Source organism: Dermacentor albipictus, chromosome 1, assembly GCF_038994185.2.
Source record: "Dermacentor albipictus isolate Rhodes 1998 colony chromosome 1, USDA_Dalb.pri_finalv2, whole genome shotgun sequence".
NCBI lineage: Eukaryota > Metazoa > Arthropoda > Arachnida > Ixodida > Ixodidae > Dermacentor > Dermacentor albipictus.
In genome coordinates this window covers 99,186,399-99,199,117 of record NC_091821.1, presented here as the reverse complement: position 1 = coordinate 99,199,117, position 12,719 = coordinate 99,186,399, and the positions used below count along the sequence as shown (strand labels likewise).

General features: G+C 48.5%; 2 protein-coding genes across 2 annotated transcripts in view; one reads left to right on the top strand and one right to left on the bottom strand.

Moving 5' to 3' along the window:
* uif (sushi, von Willebrand factor type A, EGF and pentraxin domain-containing protein uif) overlaps nucleotides 1-1,612 on the bottom strand; it is a 135,636-nt gene extending 134,024 nt beyond the window's left edge. Inside the window, exon 1 of the mRNA XM_070523659.1 lies at nucleotides 941-1,612. Within this exon, the coding sequence (XP_070379760.1) occupies nucleotides 941-1,060 (120 nt within the window). The 5' untranslated portion in view covers nucleotides 1,061-1,612. The remainder of the gene's footprint in view (nucleotides 1-940) is intronic.
* The window catches only part of LOC135917529 (uncharacterized), a 118,424-nt gene that overhangs the window by 39,457 nt on the left and 66,248 nt on the right, over nucleotides 1-12,719 (top strand). The window lies entirely within an intron of this gene.

Below are 12,719 nucleotides of genomic sequence, written 5' to 3'. Positions count from 1 at the left end.
TTTTTTTGTCGTCCACGTTACCGCAGCGCGAGGCGCAAATGCGCGCTTCCTTCCTCCTCGGTGCTTTTCGTTCGTGACGGCGGGCCTTTTGCATAAGCAGTTCCGATTTCTACACCGTCGTCTCTACGAACGCAACAACAGAGCTGCTATTCGCTTATTTCATTGAAAAGCGCTAATGCTTTAGGAAATACGAGAATGGTGCTGTGCGAGAAAACACCTAGGTTTTCTGCAGGCCACGTCCTCCACCTCGGATTGTTGTATACGCCTCAGAGGGTAGCTGGTCATGTAACCACGCGCATCTTGTCAGAGCTCACGTCTTCTATTGTATTGTAAACTTCGTATTGTAAACCATTTTCTATAAATGATAGGAGTGTTTTCTATTCGATCTTAAACCACGAAGGGTCGCTTACTCGCATATATCACAACTAGCTTTACTGTTTACGCTTGACTACGCGAAGCGTACACAGAAATTCTAGTTGCTACAAGATTTCTTAGAAAAAGGTGACTTTCTCCGTCACAAGGTCGCTAAACGTAGCCCCAGTGACCATGAACCCGTGCCCGTAATATCCGGCGAAGGATCGCCGTTGTATTCATCCCACCAGGGAGTCACTGTCTGCGAGCGGATGCATCCGCGCTCACTTTTACGGCAGAATCACCCATGCGACCAATTCTAGTCTCGTTTATCTAGGCGCCTGCAAAGACTTGCGTACACCTAGCCGTCAAGCGTGTCCAGCGGAAAGGGATGCACGGGTACGGACACTGACACGATGGCATAACTGCTTCCGCTCCGCCAGACAAAAACAAGTAGAAAGACGCGCAGAGTCGCACATTCTTTCTATTTGTTCTCGTCCGCGTATCACGCTTGCCCAGCATCATCCAGCCCGACGAGCTCCGCCGCTGAGACAGTGGCAGGAGCCTGCGGACGTGCACGTTTACGTACCTTGTCGATGTTCGCCGATGTGGCCCCGCTGAGGGCCAAGACCACGAGGACTACGCCTAATGTCCGTGACCGTAGCTGCCCTCCGACAGCTTGGCGGCCGCCGCCGCACATGACCGCCATCCGGCCGCGGCTGGGCGAGGATTGCACCCTGGGCGCCCCGGAGCGGGCCACAAGCAAAGACAGGTCGCGTCGCGCGTTCTCTGAAGCGGCAGCCGGTCTCACGCGGGGCTCATGGCGGTCCGCACGCTGCTGCACAGTGTCGCCGCGCACTCCGGCCGGTCCACGCGTCGGCACGGACAAGAAGGTCCCAGCGGCGTGGTCGCGTAATCCGCAAGGTTGCAGCAGAGCGCCGGCACGACTACTCCACGGGGAACGACTCGCTTCGACTGCGACGCCGGGCCGACCTGGGGGGGACGCGTCGGAGAGGGGGCGGCTGCTGTCGGCGCTGCGCCGGCGAGGAGGGCTTTTCTTCGTCGCCAGGTAGGGAACCAAGTTTCTTCTCACCGGCCGCCAGCCCGAGAGAGGGGGAGCCAGACGCCATCTTGGAAGACCCCCTCCACTTCGGCCGTCTCTCTCGCGGGGCCTGCTCTGTAATTGGCGGTCCGTGAACTGGTTCGGCGGCTTTTGCTTTTTGCCTGCGCTCGGAGGTCCTGGCGCTCGGTTCCGGACGCGCTGCGTTTGGCCACCTGAAGAAGCCCCCCTCCTCGCTGGCAGGGATCGGCCCAGGGGGGATCGCGGGGGATTCTTGGGATGCTTCCGAGCGCGGTCACGGCTCTTTATTTTTTATTTTCTTTACTACAGGGATTGGCACGCCGGCCACGCAACGGGAGGCACCGACGAGTGCGGTCGCGCGTGTACGCGATCCCGTTTCTTGAGCAGACAGCGCGCGTCGGTACCGGGCTTCCTGCGCGCTGACGGCACAGGATGCCGCAGTGCACGCTCTCGCGTACGGCGTGCGTCGGAAGCGTTGCTCGCATCCGCGCGGAGCCAGAAAGGAAGGTGATAGCGCCTCATTCTCTCGGTCTTCCCTCCACGTCACGTGCGTTAACGTCTTTCCGAACCCGTCTCTACTGAGACTGAACAAAGCGAATACTGGCAAATAATTTTACGAGACGCAGCTCCCGTACAAGTCCGTATTTTTTGGCAGCGATCTCTTGCGGGTACGGAAGTGCTGCATATAGGTCTAGGAAGGGGGGTCCCTTGCCTCCCTCTACGGATTTCTCCGGCGAGTAATTGAAGGTTCTGATGGTCGTCCCCCCTTCTTCACTTGTTCGGGTGGAGGAGCCGCACACATGAGACTCTAGAGCGAGTGGGACCAAATCATTTCCGGAGCAGTGGGACACCTAGAAGGCCACTCGTCGACCATCGGCACGCCTTTCATCGCGGATGGTATCGACATCGTGGACGTTTTTTTTTTTTTTCACCACTTTCAAGTAGCCGACCCGCAGTAGCAGCTCAGTGGCTATGACGTTCTACATACTGCTGAGTATGATGTCACTGCGGCCCCACTAAGGGGGCAGTGGATGCAAAAAAAGGGCCCATGCTTCTAAAGGAACCGTACGTCCAATTTTATGCGGCGCCTTTCACGATGGCGTCAAGGTAGCCCAGATGATTCTCAATTTCAATCAATCAAACAATCAGGTATCTGACGGTGATCTGCTCCGGACTGCCGTCAGTAGCACTTCTCTCCTCGAAGAGGCAGGACGTGCATCGAGTGAGCTCCCGAACAACACTTTGCAATGTGGGGAACGCCATCTAAGTCATGGATCCGAGACCGCAAAGAGGGGCGACATAATGCTGACGCATTTCTCTCGCATTTACTAATAAATTGCGACTGAATTTTTCCTTCGTGAGGTAAACCAGACATGAAAATAAATGAAGGGCTGAAATGTAAAGTACTCATATTTCAGACGCTATGAGGTGCAATGTCAATACATATTATTCGTACGAGGCGAAGCCTCTTAGGATAAAGACAAGTAGCTTTTTATTTCTTTCTTTTTTTTTTTCAGAGAGAGATATATACGAGGGCCGTTTTTTTTTTCAACCTCCGATCGCTCCGTGCAGGCGCTGCGCGGGCAGCAGAAAGCGGACATGCGCTGTAGGCAACTGCGCAGCTCTCGCACTACACACTCCGCCATTGTTGACATTCAGGCGTAAGTCGGCATTGTGCTACAGCCACGTAAACATGGCTGCCATTATTGTTGCTCCCGCCAGGTGTGAATTGCGAAGTGTTATTCGTTTTCTACAGGCTGAAGGCCATGGTGCTGCAGAAATCCATCGGAGAATGAGTCGAGTATATGGGGAAAACTTCATGAGTGATGGTGTTGTGCGTGAATGGTGTCGAAATTTTAAAGATGGACGTAATGATGTGCATGATGAAGGGGGCCAAGGACGCAAATCTGTCGTTTCAGATGACCTGGTTCAACGAGTTGACAGAATGGTTAAAGAAAACCGCAGATTCACCATTACTGCTTTATCTACGGAATTTCCAGAAGTTTCAAGGTCTGTTTTGTACTCTATTGTTACTGAACGGTTACGCTACAAAAAACGTTGTGCACGTTAGGTCCCGAAAATGTTGACGGACGGCCACAAAACTCGACGAATGGTGTCAGCTTTGGAGTTCCTTGAGCGTTATCAGGATGAAGGAGACAACCTTTTGAAATCAATCGTGACTGGGGGCGAAACCTGGATTCAATACGACACACCGGAAACAAAACGACAATCACAACAATGGATGCATTCAAATTCACCAAACAAACCAAAGAAATTCAAAAAAACCTTCAACAACAGAAAGACCATGGCTACTGTGTTTTGGGATTAACAAGGTGTGTTGCTTGTGGAGTTTATGGAGCCCGGAACCACAATCACTGCAGCTGTTTATTGTGAAACTTTACGACGTTTGCGTAGAGCCATTCAGAACAAACGAAGAGGAAAGCTGACCGCTGGAGTTGTTCTGATCCATGACAATGCCCGTCCACACACTGCTGGAGCAACTCAACGGCTTCTCGAACAATTTGGATGGGACATTTTCGATCATCCGCCATACAGTCCAGACTTAGCACCCTGTGACTTTCATCTTTTTCCTGGACTGAAGACGTGGCTTGGTGGGAAGCGCTTTCAAACCAATGGCGACCTTCAAACCAACGTCAAGGACTACTTGAATTCATTGGCGGCAACGTTTTTTGAAGAGGGTATTGCAAAGCTTGTCCACAGATATGACAAATGCCTCAATCTCTTCGGTAATTATGTCGAAAAGTAACCGTAACTGTACTAATCTTTTGGTAATAAAATTATTGTTTTAGATGAACTTGTCCTTTATTTATAGCCTATCGGAGGTTGAAAAAAAAAACGGCCCTCGTATAAGGAAAAAGTAATACAAGGAAGTTAACCAAAGGATATATCTACACCTGGCTGCCTTGTACTGAGAAAAGGGAAGAGGCGTGGACGAGAGGAACGGAGAAACTACTTGAAACAAGTTAGAGGGCTAGCAAACATTGTCTGTCAAGGTCTCATATTTTCACAGGGTGGTAGCGTAACACGCAAGGATACACGGCGTAACATAGTGTCGCACGGTCGCAGTTTATCGCACGATCTGGTAGTAACGCAGCCGCACCTTGAATTCACAATCAGTAGGAGCTGTCTGCCATTGGTAGGCCGCCTTCGCTATAAATATGTCCGACGTCATGATTGACCGGCAGCTTCTTTTGCGAAAAATTTTTGCACCATTCATATAATCCACGATGTTCCAGCTGTCGGACGCGATACATTTTCGCCATGCCTTAAAACATTAATTGATCTTTAGAACGATGTCTCAGCAACCTGGAGGCTGTGATGACAATTATCCGAACCACCATGGCCGTGGACGAGTGAGCCACTCGACCAGGAATGTGGACAGACATGAAACTACAAGATTGGAAAAAGCTGCATTGGTTGGCCGTATGCATGTGTGCATAGCGACTGAAAAGCATCGCTTGCCAAGCAAAAATAGGTCAATATTTAGAAAACACTTATTACGTCAAAGCTATTCCTAACACCAGATGCCAGCCAATTGCGTTGCTGGACATATAATCGACGAAGGCGGTCGGCCAGAGATTTGTTGTTTTGGCCCCGGATACGCGCTCGTAGAAAATTTGCTTTTGAGCGATCGTGTTGGTGTTTAGGTGTTACCGAGTGGGCATGCCTGTACGCTTGATGTGCATGAGGATATATATTCACAAATTATCTTGTAAAATGCCTAGCTGTAACCATTAACCATGTAGCTCCTTCAATTCAATTACACAAAATAGGCTGATGATAGAAGCACTGAACACTTGAGCCTCAAGTAATTTGCGCATTTCTTTCATTCTTCTAATGGGCCAAATACGCATACTGAAATGAATGAAATTAAATTGTTTATTTGCCATCCTGTACATATACAGATGGAGGGTACTCTTTACAGATACTCTTTTTAATAAACCACGCACACACTTGCGATGCGTCCAATGCGTTTACGAGGTTGTGGGTGTGTCTAAGCAGTTGTTACATGTACAACACGTTAGAATGTAGTGCCTATTCTCGCGTTGTCGATATTATGTTAAATATTATTTAACATGATTTAACCGATGGGTGGCTATAGGGCCCAGCCAACGTACGGTGATGCATTTTTTCCCCGTCACTTCTTTTACTGCAAGTTTCACTGTAAAATAGTGCGGATTTATTATTATTTTTTGAAAAATTATTGTCGCAGGTAGGAATACGGAGGCCCGGTCTCAGCAAAGTTATTAACAACATATCGAGATTGCGATAAGGCCAAGAAGCTGAAGTGGAATGACTAGCCGATAGAGCGAAATGAAAGAAACTAAAATAGCCAACCCATACAAAATGAGAAATAGCCGATGGAAGAATTGATTTAACCTGTCTACTCAAGAATCTCTGCTAGAGTTCTTAACCATCGAAGATGTTAGCAAATGGCAGAGAGCTCAGGAGAGCAGGTGAGCAGCACTTATGTTTCCCATTTTCAGTGCCCCTCTTATAGCTTCCGTCCACTTTATATAAAGCAGGAGACACACGATACGGGTCCGAATGCGATCAGATTAACGACTACATAGTCTTACCAACAACCGCACCTAACAGATTTCAGCAACAAGCTCCAGCAGTCGGTACGGCCGTCTTTCCGATGCGAATCGCATCGGACGCCGCGTCGTACATACGCCACCTGTTTAACCGCACAGCTGCACGCTTTGGGCGCCGCGACGTCCCGAGCGGAGGCCGAAAGCCCTACATTTCAGCACAGGAGACACGGGCAACGCTTAGCGAGATCACCTTCACATTCTAAACCACGGTTTGCAATGGGAGCGACGACCTTCCGATATGACGTCGCAGACAGCGCGTGCGGAGAAGCTGTCGGGCGAGCACGGCTTCTGCGACGTGGTCACCGCTAGCCGGTTTGTTCGTAATGCGGTGTAGCTCACACGCAGTCGCATTGTCGGAAAAGAAAGCAACAAAGGCGCAATGCGCGGCACTAGGCGAGCGTCGGGGCAGGGATACCTTTAGAGGGTCATTATACGACGAGACTTGCGTGGCCCATGCGTGGCCTTAGCATATGTCGCTCGTATGACGCATGAAATCGCACATGCAAACATAGAGCACACTACACTATACACAAGCCCGCATCACCGGATGAAGGCAAGTGTCTCGGATGAGGCGCATCGTCGACAGTCGCTTTCGTGTCGAAGTGCATGACGAACTTAATCGGCGGTAAGGAGCCGTTTGGTTCAAACAGCGTTACAAGATCGAGATAATAAAGGAATTATTGTTAGCGCTGTTATTCAGCGATGATTATGATTTTCACTCGGAACGCGCTTTGTAAAATTTTGCGACTGTGCATAAGCCGACGTTGGTGTGGTGGAACATACATGTTTCAAGACGTGCAGATCAAGCCGCTGCAAGCCGTGGCGCATATTCGACTGTTGTGCATATGACTCAGAGGGCAGGACAGCATCCAATGGCTCGGAGGACGTATATTGAAGAGCTTTGCTACTCACGTACCTCGACGGGGTTTGTATCGCACTTATTCACGCGGAAGGAAACTGGATCCGCTGCGACCCACGTTTTTGGCATTATAGATTATGCCTAATAAGCGGTGCTTATTTGTTTTCGCCGAAAACCGTTCAATCGCCAGGTTCGATCGATCGGAGTGTGAAATTAAAAGATCACAAGTGAGTCAAAACGTTAAAGAAAAAGAAAATTCCAAAATTGTAAACGACTCTCATATATCCATATCGTGGATTTGAGAGCAACACCCCGTAATTCAATTATTTCTTTTTCTTCTTTTACAGATTGACTCATAAAATGAGAAAACATGAGTCCCATGAAGAAATTAAGCGTTCACGGAAGCGAAATTGGATATTCTGACTGTCGTTTCGTATTTTCCAGCTCTCGTCATTAGGCTGCGGAAATTAAAAATTGCAAAAAAGTCAAGCTCGTAAAACAACAATAAAGAAGAAAGCAGTATTACAGTATTCGTGCGTGACTAAAGGAATAACTTTTAAGAAGTGCAAGTACACGGTAACTAACTATAACTAACTAACTAGCTAACTAAAACAAACAAACAAACAAACAAACAAACAAACAAACAAACAAACAAACAAACAAACAAAGACGTCGTTGGAATTGCATTCAAAATATAAATGACACTTTTTTCATTAAACAAGTCTTGTGAGCAACGCAAGAAGCAAGATTCAAGCTATAAGCTGGCGATACGCCCCCTCTTCCGACCTTGATCAGAAATACAAGGACCGTGTCTTGCGATCGCACCACTTACAGGAAAATATACCTCAAGATCTCCCATGTAAATAAATACATGGTAACGGTGAAATCGTTCCTTGCACGGCATCCACTGCGCTCAGTTTGATAAGGTTTGTTCCATTTAGAAGAAAATGCGAATATCTAGTAACTATAGGAAGGATGTAGTGGCCACAATACACAAAGCTTTTTACTAGTAAGTGCTCTCTGCCATTGGCCGGCCGCTTCGCTGATGATCATCGAGATTGGCTGAAAATTTCACTTACGAACTATCCTAGCGTAAGAGCTTTATGTGACTACGGGTCCGGATTTTTTATTTAGGCCGTCAATGTTAAATTGTTGAAAATTCAAAACTATATGAAAAAAAGTATGTACCAAGGTTTCCAACTCTGTTACTCAGTAATAAATAACGATATTACAATTTTGTACACTGTACCTATTGAGACATCTAAATCAGACAAAATGGACGCATTTACACTGCTTTTAAATATAGCACTGATTTGTGAGTAGCACTTTTGCAAAACCTTCGTAAGCAGCATAACAATTTCACGTAAGCTGTGAGCTCATATATTCCATCTTTCCGCTCTAGATGATCTAACAGATGCACTTTAGACAACTGATATATCTGTTTTTGGCGCTTTAGCATTAACTTCGTGCTTGAAGTTTTGTAAAAAAATATGAATTTCTAAATCAAAATTCTGCTTCCTACACTTGGTGGAATTCAACATTCTCTCTCAAATGCAACACTTTTAATTCAACTATAGGTCCAGCGGTTGTCTTATATGAGATGCATTTCTGCATTCCACGTGCACTTCAATAGAGAAATTCGAGTTGTCCTGGAGCTGTAAAGCTTCCTCTTAGTTTTCGTGCAAGTCGCTGCAGCGTCACGGCTTCGCTGCGAGGATGCACGCGTTGGGGGGAGAACTGAACCATCGGTCTGTGCCACTTTCGCGCCATGCGTACACCGCGTGCTCCGGAGGCATCCGCAGCGAGGTTGGTCTCGAACACACGTGCTCCACACTGTGTTGTCGAGTCAAAGGGCGCTGTTGTGTGCGCATGTGGGCCTCCAGGCAAAGCTCGTCGTCATCGTCGAGCGAGTGTTCCGTGCGCGCGAGATCGCGCGGCCGCGTTTCCTGCAAATGACAGCCGTGCGACGGCGAAAACCACTGTATTCGAGCGCGGTGCGGACGTTTCTTCCCTCTCTGCCGTAACCCTGTTATTGACAGAGCCGTTCCTGGCGCGCGCGTGTGTGCCGGCCAGAGCCAGCGCGCGTACAATGGAATCGCGAAAGTAGACCGCGCGCAATTGAATTTGGCCCGTGCATGCTTGGTGCTAATTTGTGGAGACGGAGGGAATGTTTACAAACCGGTTCCTTCTCCCGCCGCTCGTAGCGAGTGCACCTATTGCTCTCGGTTTTGTCGGGCGGGCTGTCTCAGTTGCGACACTGTGCTCAGGTGTGTGCGCGCCTCGCTGTCACACTGAACTTTAATCCCTCGACTATTTCTGGCTCTGTCGTCGTCGGCAAGCTCTCTCCTCCTTTGTGCGCGTCGCGAACAATTGCGTTTGCCCAGATAGAAAAAGTAGACCCCCCCCCCCTCCCCCCCTCCTCACCCGCGCGCCATGTATCGCCCGCTTCGGTGACTTAGCCCGCTCCGCGTACGACTGATGAGCGCCAGGTCGCAGGTTTGGTTCCTTGCGGCGGCGGCGCCGCATTCCGACGGGGGCGCGACTCAAACTTACCTGTGGGTCCTAAGGTTTTGGCGCGCGTTAAATAAAAGCGAATGGGCGGCCCAATTTGCCGCTCTCTCTAGGCGTCACTAAGAAAAAAAAAAAGGGGGGGGGGCGGCTTCGGGATGAAAAATATCCCATCAAGAAATCGACAGTCCTACATGTCGCCTGGTAGGGTAGTATACTTCAAAAAGAAAAGTGAAAAAAGAAAAGTAGCACGCTGGCGAGAAATACATGGTTCATATGAGTTTCAGACGTTCCGCGGAACACCATTCGTGGAACACTCCGAGATGGCATGGCTCCGTCCTCGAGCCCACGCAGCCATTCACCTGGCGTCAGTGAAGCTTTCCAATGTTCTGCGCACCTATAAAGCGCAGGTGGTTCATCTACCCGCCGCAACTTGCAGCATGTACTACTGGTACACGTGCAGTGGCGTAGCTAGGTCGTCTGGCACCCGGGGCCCATAGGTCTTCTGTCACCCCCCTCCCCGGGTGTAGCCGGCGGAAAGAGGGGTGTCTTCAGACGTATATGACACCCCCCCCTCCCTCACTGGCCCCTTGCACCCGGGGCCCACGGCCCCCCGGCCCCCCCTGTTGCTACGCCACTGTACACGTGAAAGACATGTTCATAAAATACAAAAAAAAAGTTCAGACCACATATAATGAAACGACTCATTTCACTTGATTCTATTCATCTCTCTCGTCTATTGTTCAAGGCCGATTGTAAGTGAATCATTTAATTATCCCAGCCCAGAATTTTCGCAAACTGCGCCTGCGGCATCGGCGAAGGCAGCAATCTTTTAAAGACGCCTGCAACTACGCCCGAGTAAAGTCAGAAATGATTATGAACGCCGCTTCCATTGAACTCGCGGAACAGCTGCGAGTCATGAGATTCGCTGAGCCAGGGCTACCACCAAGGAATGAACTGCAGCCGAATTCACAAAGCTTTTCGTTCGTAGGTGTTGTTTGCTAATGACCGGTCACCTTCGCTAATAAGATATCGGACTGCACCGTTGCTTGGCACCTGTTCTTACGAACAGTCAAAATTAAACTATGAGGTTAACGTCCAAGAGCAACACTGCTACTTGAGACGCCATAATGAGGGTCACCGAAATAATTGCAACAGCTTGGGTTTCGTTGACACGCAGCTCAACATGTGTACACGAAACTTTTTTTTGTATTCCATTGGAATGCGGCTGCCACAGCCGTGACTCGAACCGCGACCCCATGCTCAGCAGCACAACGCCATAGCCACTGAACCACCTTGTCAGATGCTGTACGAACATTTTCGGCGCAAGTGCGTTTATGTGAGCTCCTGGGTTTCACGGCAGTATCTTGAGTCCCTGGCTATCCTGACAAGAAAAACGCCAAGCTCAGCGATGGCAGTCTTGCGCGTGCAACCAACTCGCCAGCAAACATGTAACGTTACTGCGTCTCCTTTACTGTTTGTCCCCCATCTCTGATGATGCTATAGCAGACACCTACTTGATCTCCGGAGCTCAAAGCGAGAGTGCCCACGCTCCGATGTGGGACCGCACCTCTATAGTTAAGTTATAACCCGAATATAAGATATGCGGCCACAGATTAAGTGTGAGCTACCTTGACCCATGATAAACATCCAAGACAACGCCTCTGTACGGAATATGAATTGAAAACACACGGAATTCAGCTGCATCTCCTGCGCTGTTGCACAAGCAAGCAGCAGCCCCGTCAATGAATATATAATTTTCTTTGTTAGGATGGTTAATTCGCCTAGGTGGGGTGGCCGGAATGTGAAAAACAGTACAGACGTTATAAAGAGCGCATTTATTATTTTCAGCACTTTATTCTCCTTAGCAATATATGCCCTGCTGCCCAGTATACTAGCCATCGCATGCGTAAATGAGAAATAGAACAGCGCGTCCCAAACGCTGGGACTTAGCAGACGACAGGACCTTCCCCCAGAGTCGTTGTCGTTGCCTAAAAACATAGCTCATACCCACAGGGGGGATTGGCCACACTGGGTTGATTGAAAAGTGCACGCACCCAACAAAATACCAAAAGGGGGCAAATGCTAAAAACGAAGCATTAGGCAACTAAATGCTGACAGAAATTTTGATAGGGCCTATACATAATTTAGGGAAAGAATAAATAAAAATAAAGAGTCCCACGGTCGGTACCCCCAGCAGCGAAAGCTTCGTGACGTTTCAATGAACTTGTGTAGAGCAGTCAACATCGACCCATAGCTTGTGCCTAATTGACAGGCACTAAAGGACAAAATGTTTGGTGTAGCAAGCGCTAACACTAGCTTACTAGATGGAAATATGAGAAACATTCTGCGGAGGTAGGAGAAGCGGCGGCAAGAAAGAAAGAAATTGTCCATATTTACTGATTCATAACAAAAAGAACAGAGGTTAGTCACGGATAAACCAGATCGATGAAGGTAAAAATTTAGGCTACAACGGAAGCTTGTTAAGGTCATCTCGCATTGCCGTGAAAGGCATTTGCTCGTGTTCCACCGGAAATTTAGATGTCGAAAATCATCTGCGGAAAGTAGGGATTCATTACAATTTAGGAAATAAAAGGTTAAATCTAGCTCCTGTAATAAGAGCGAAATAAGGAATATTTAAGACTGGGCCATTTAGTGAGGACGATGTGAGCGAGTCGGCTCGCATCGTCGGGATCACGGTGGAAGAAGCGCACGAGAGAGAGAGAGAGAGAGAGAGAGAGAGAGAGAGAGAGAGAGAGAGAGAGAGAGAGAGAGAGAGATACTGACATGCGCGTATGGCTACCCTTATAGTCCTCGGGGTGCAGCCACCTAGGCAAGGTGATGCAATCTCTTACCTGCCGAGTCCGAGCTTGGAATCTTACCAAGGCCTAAGGCTCACCAAATGTTGTGACAAGGCGAATTCGCTGAACGGTTCGCCGGTTCGATTCTGCCGCGTCGCCGATTAGTTCACCGATTGGTCGCACGCGGATCTATTTTACGATCGTAGCATAGAGAAATAAAAAGAAAAAGACTTGCGTGGAGCCGGCATAGCGCAACGTGAGACAAAAATTATGGATTATTAGTAGGGGTGTGCGAATATTCGAAATTTCGAATACGAATCGAATATTTTCCTTATTCGAAGCGTATTCGATTCGAGAAATGCATATTCGTAAGTTCCCGAATATTCGAGGGCGGCCGAATAATGGTCGAAACGGCGAATATTCGGACAGACTGAAAAATTTAGCAATTAACGAATTATATGCTTGCTCCACATTCTCCTAAGAACATGTTTATTCACTGA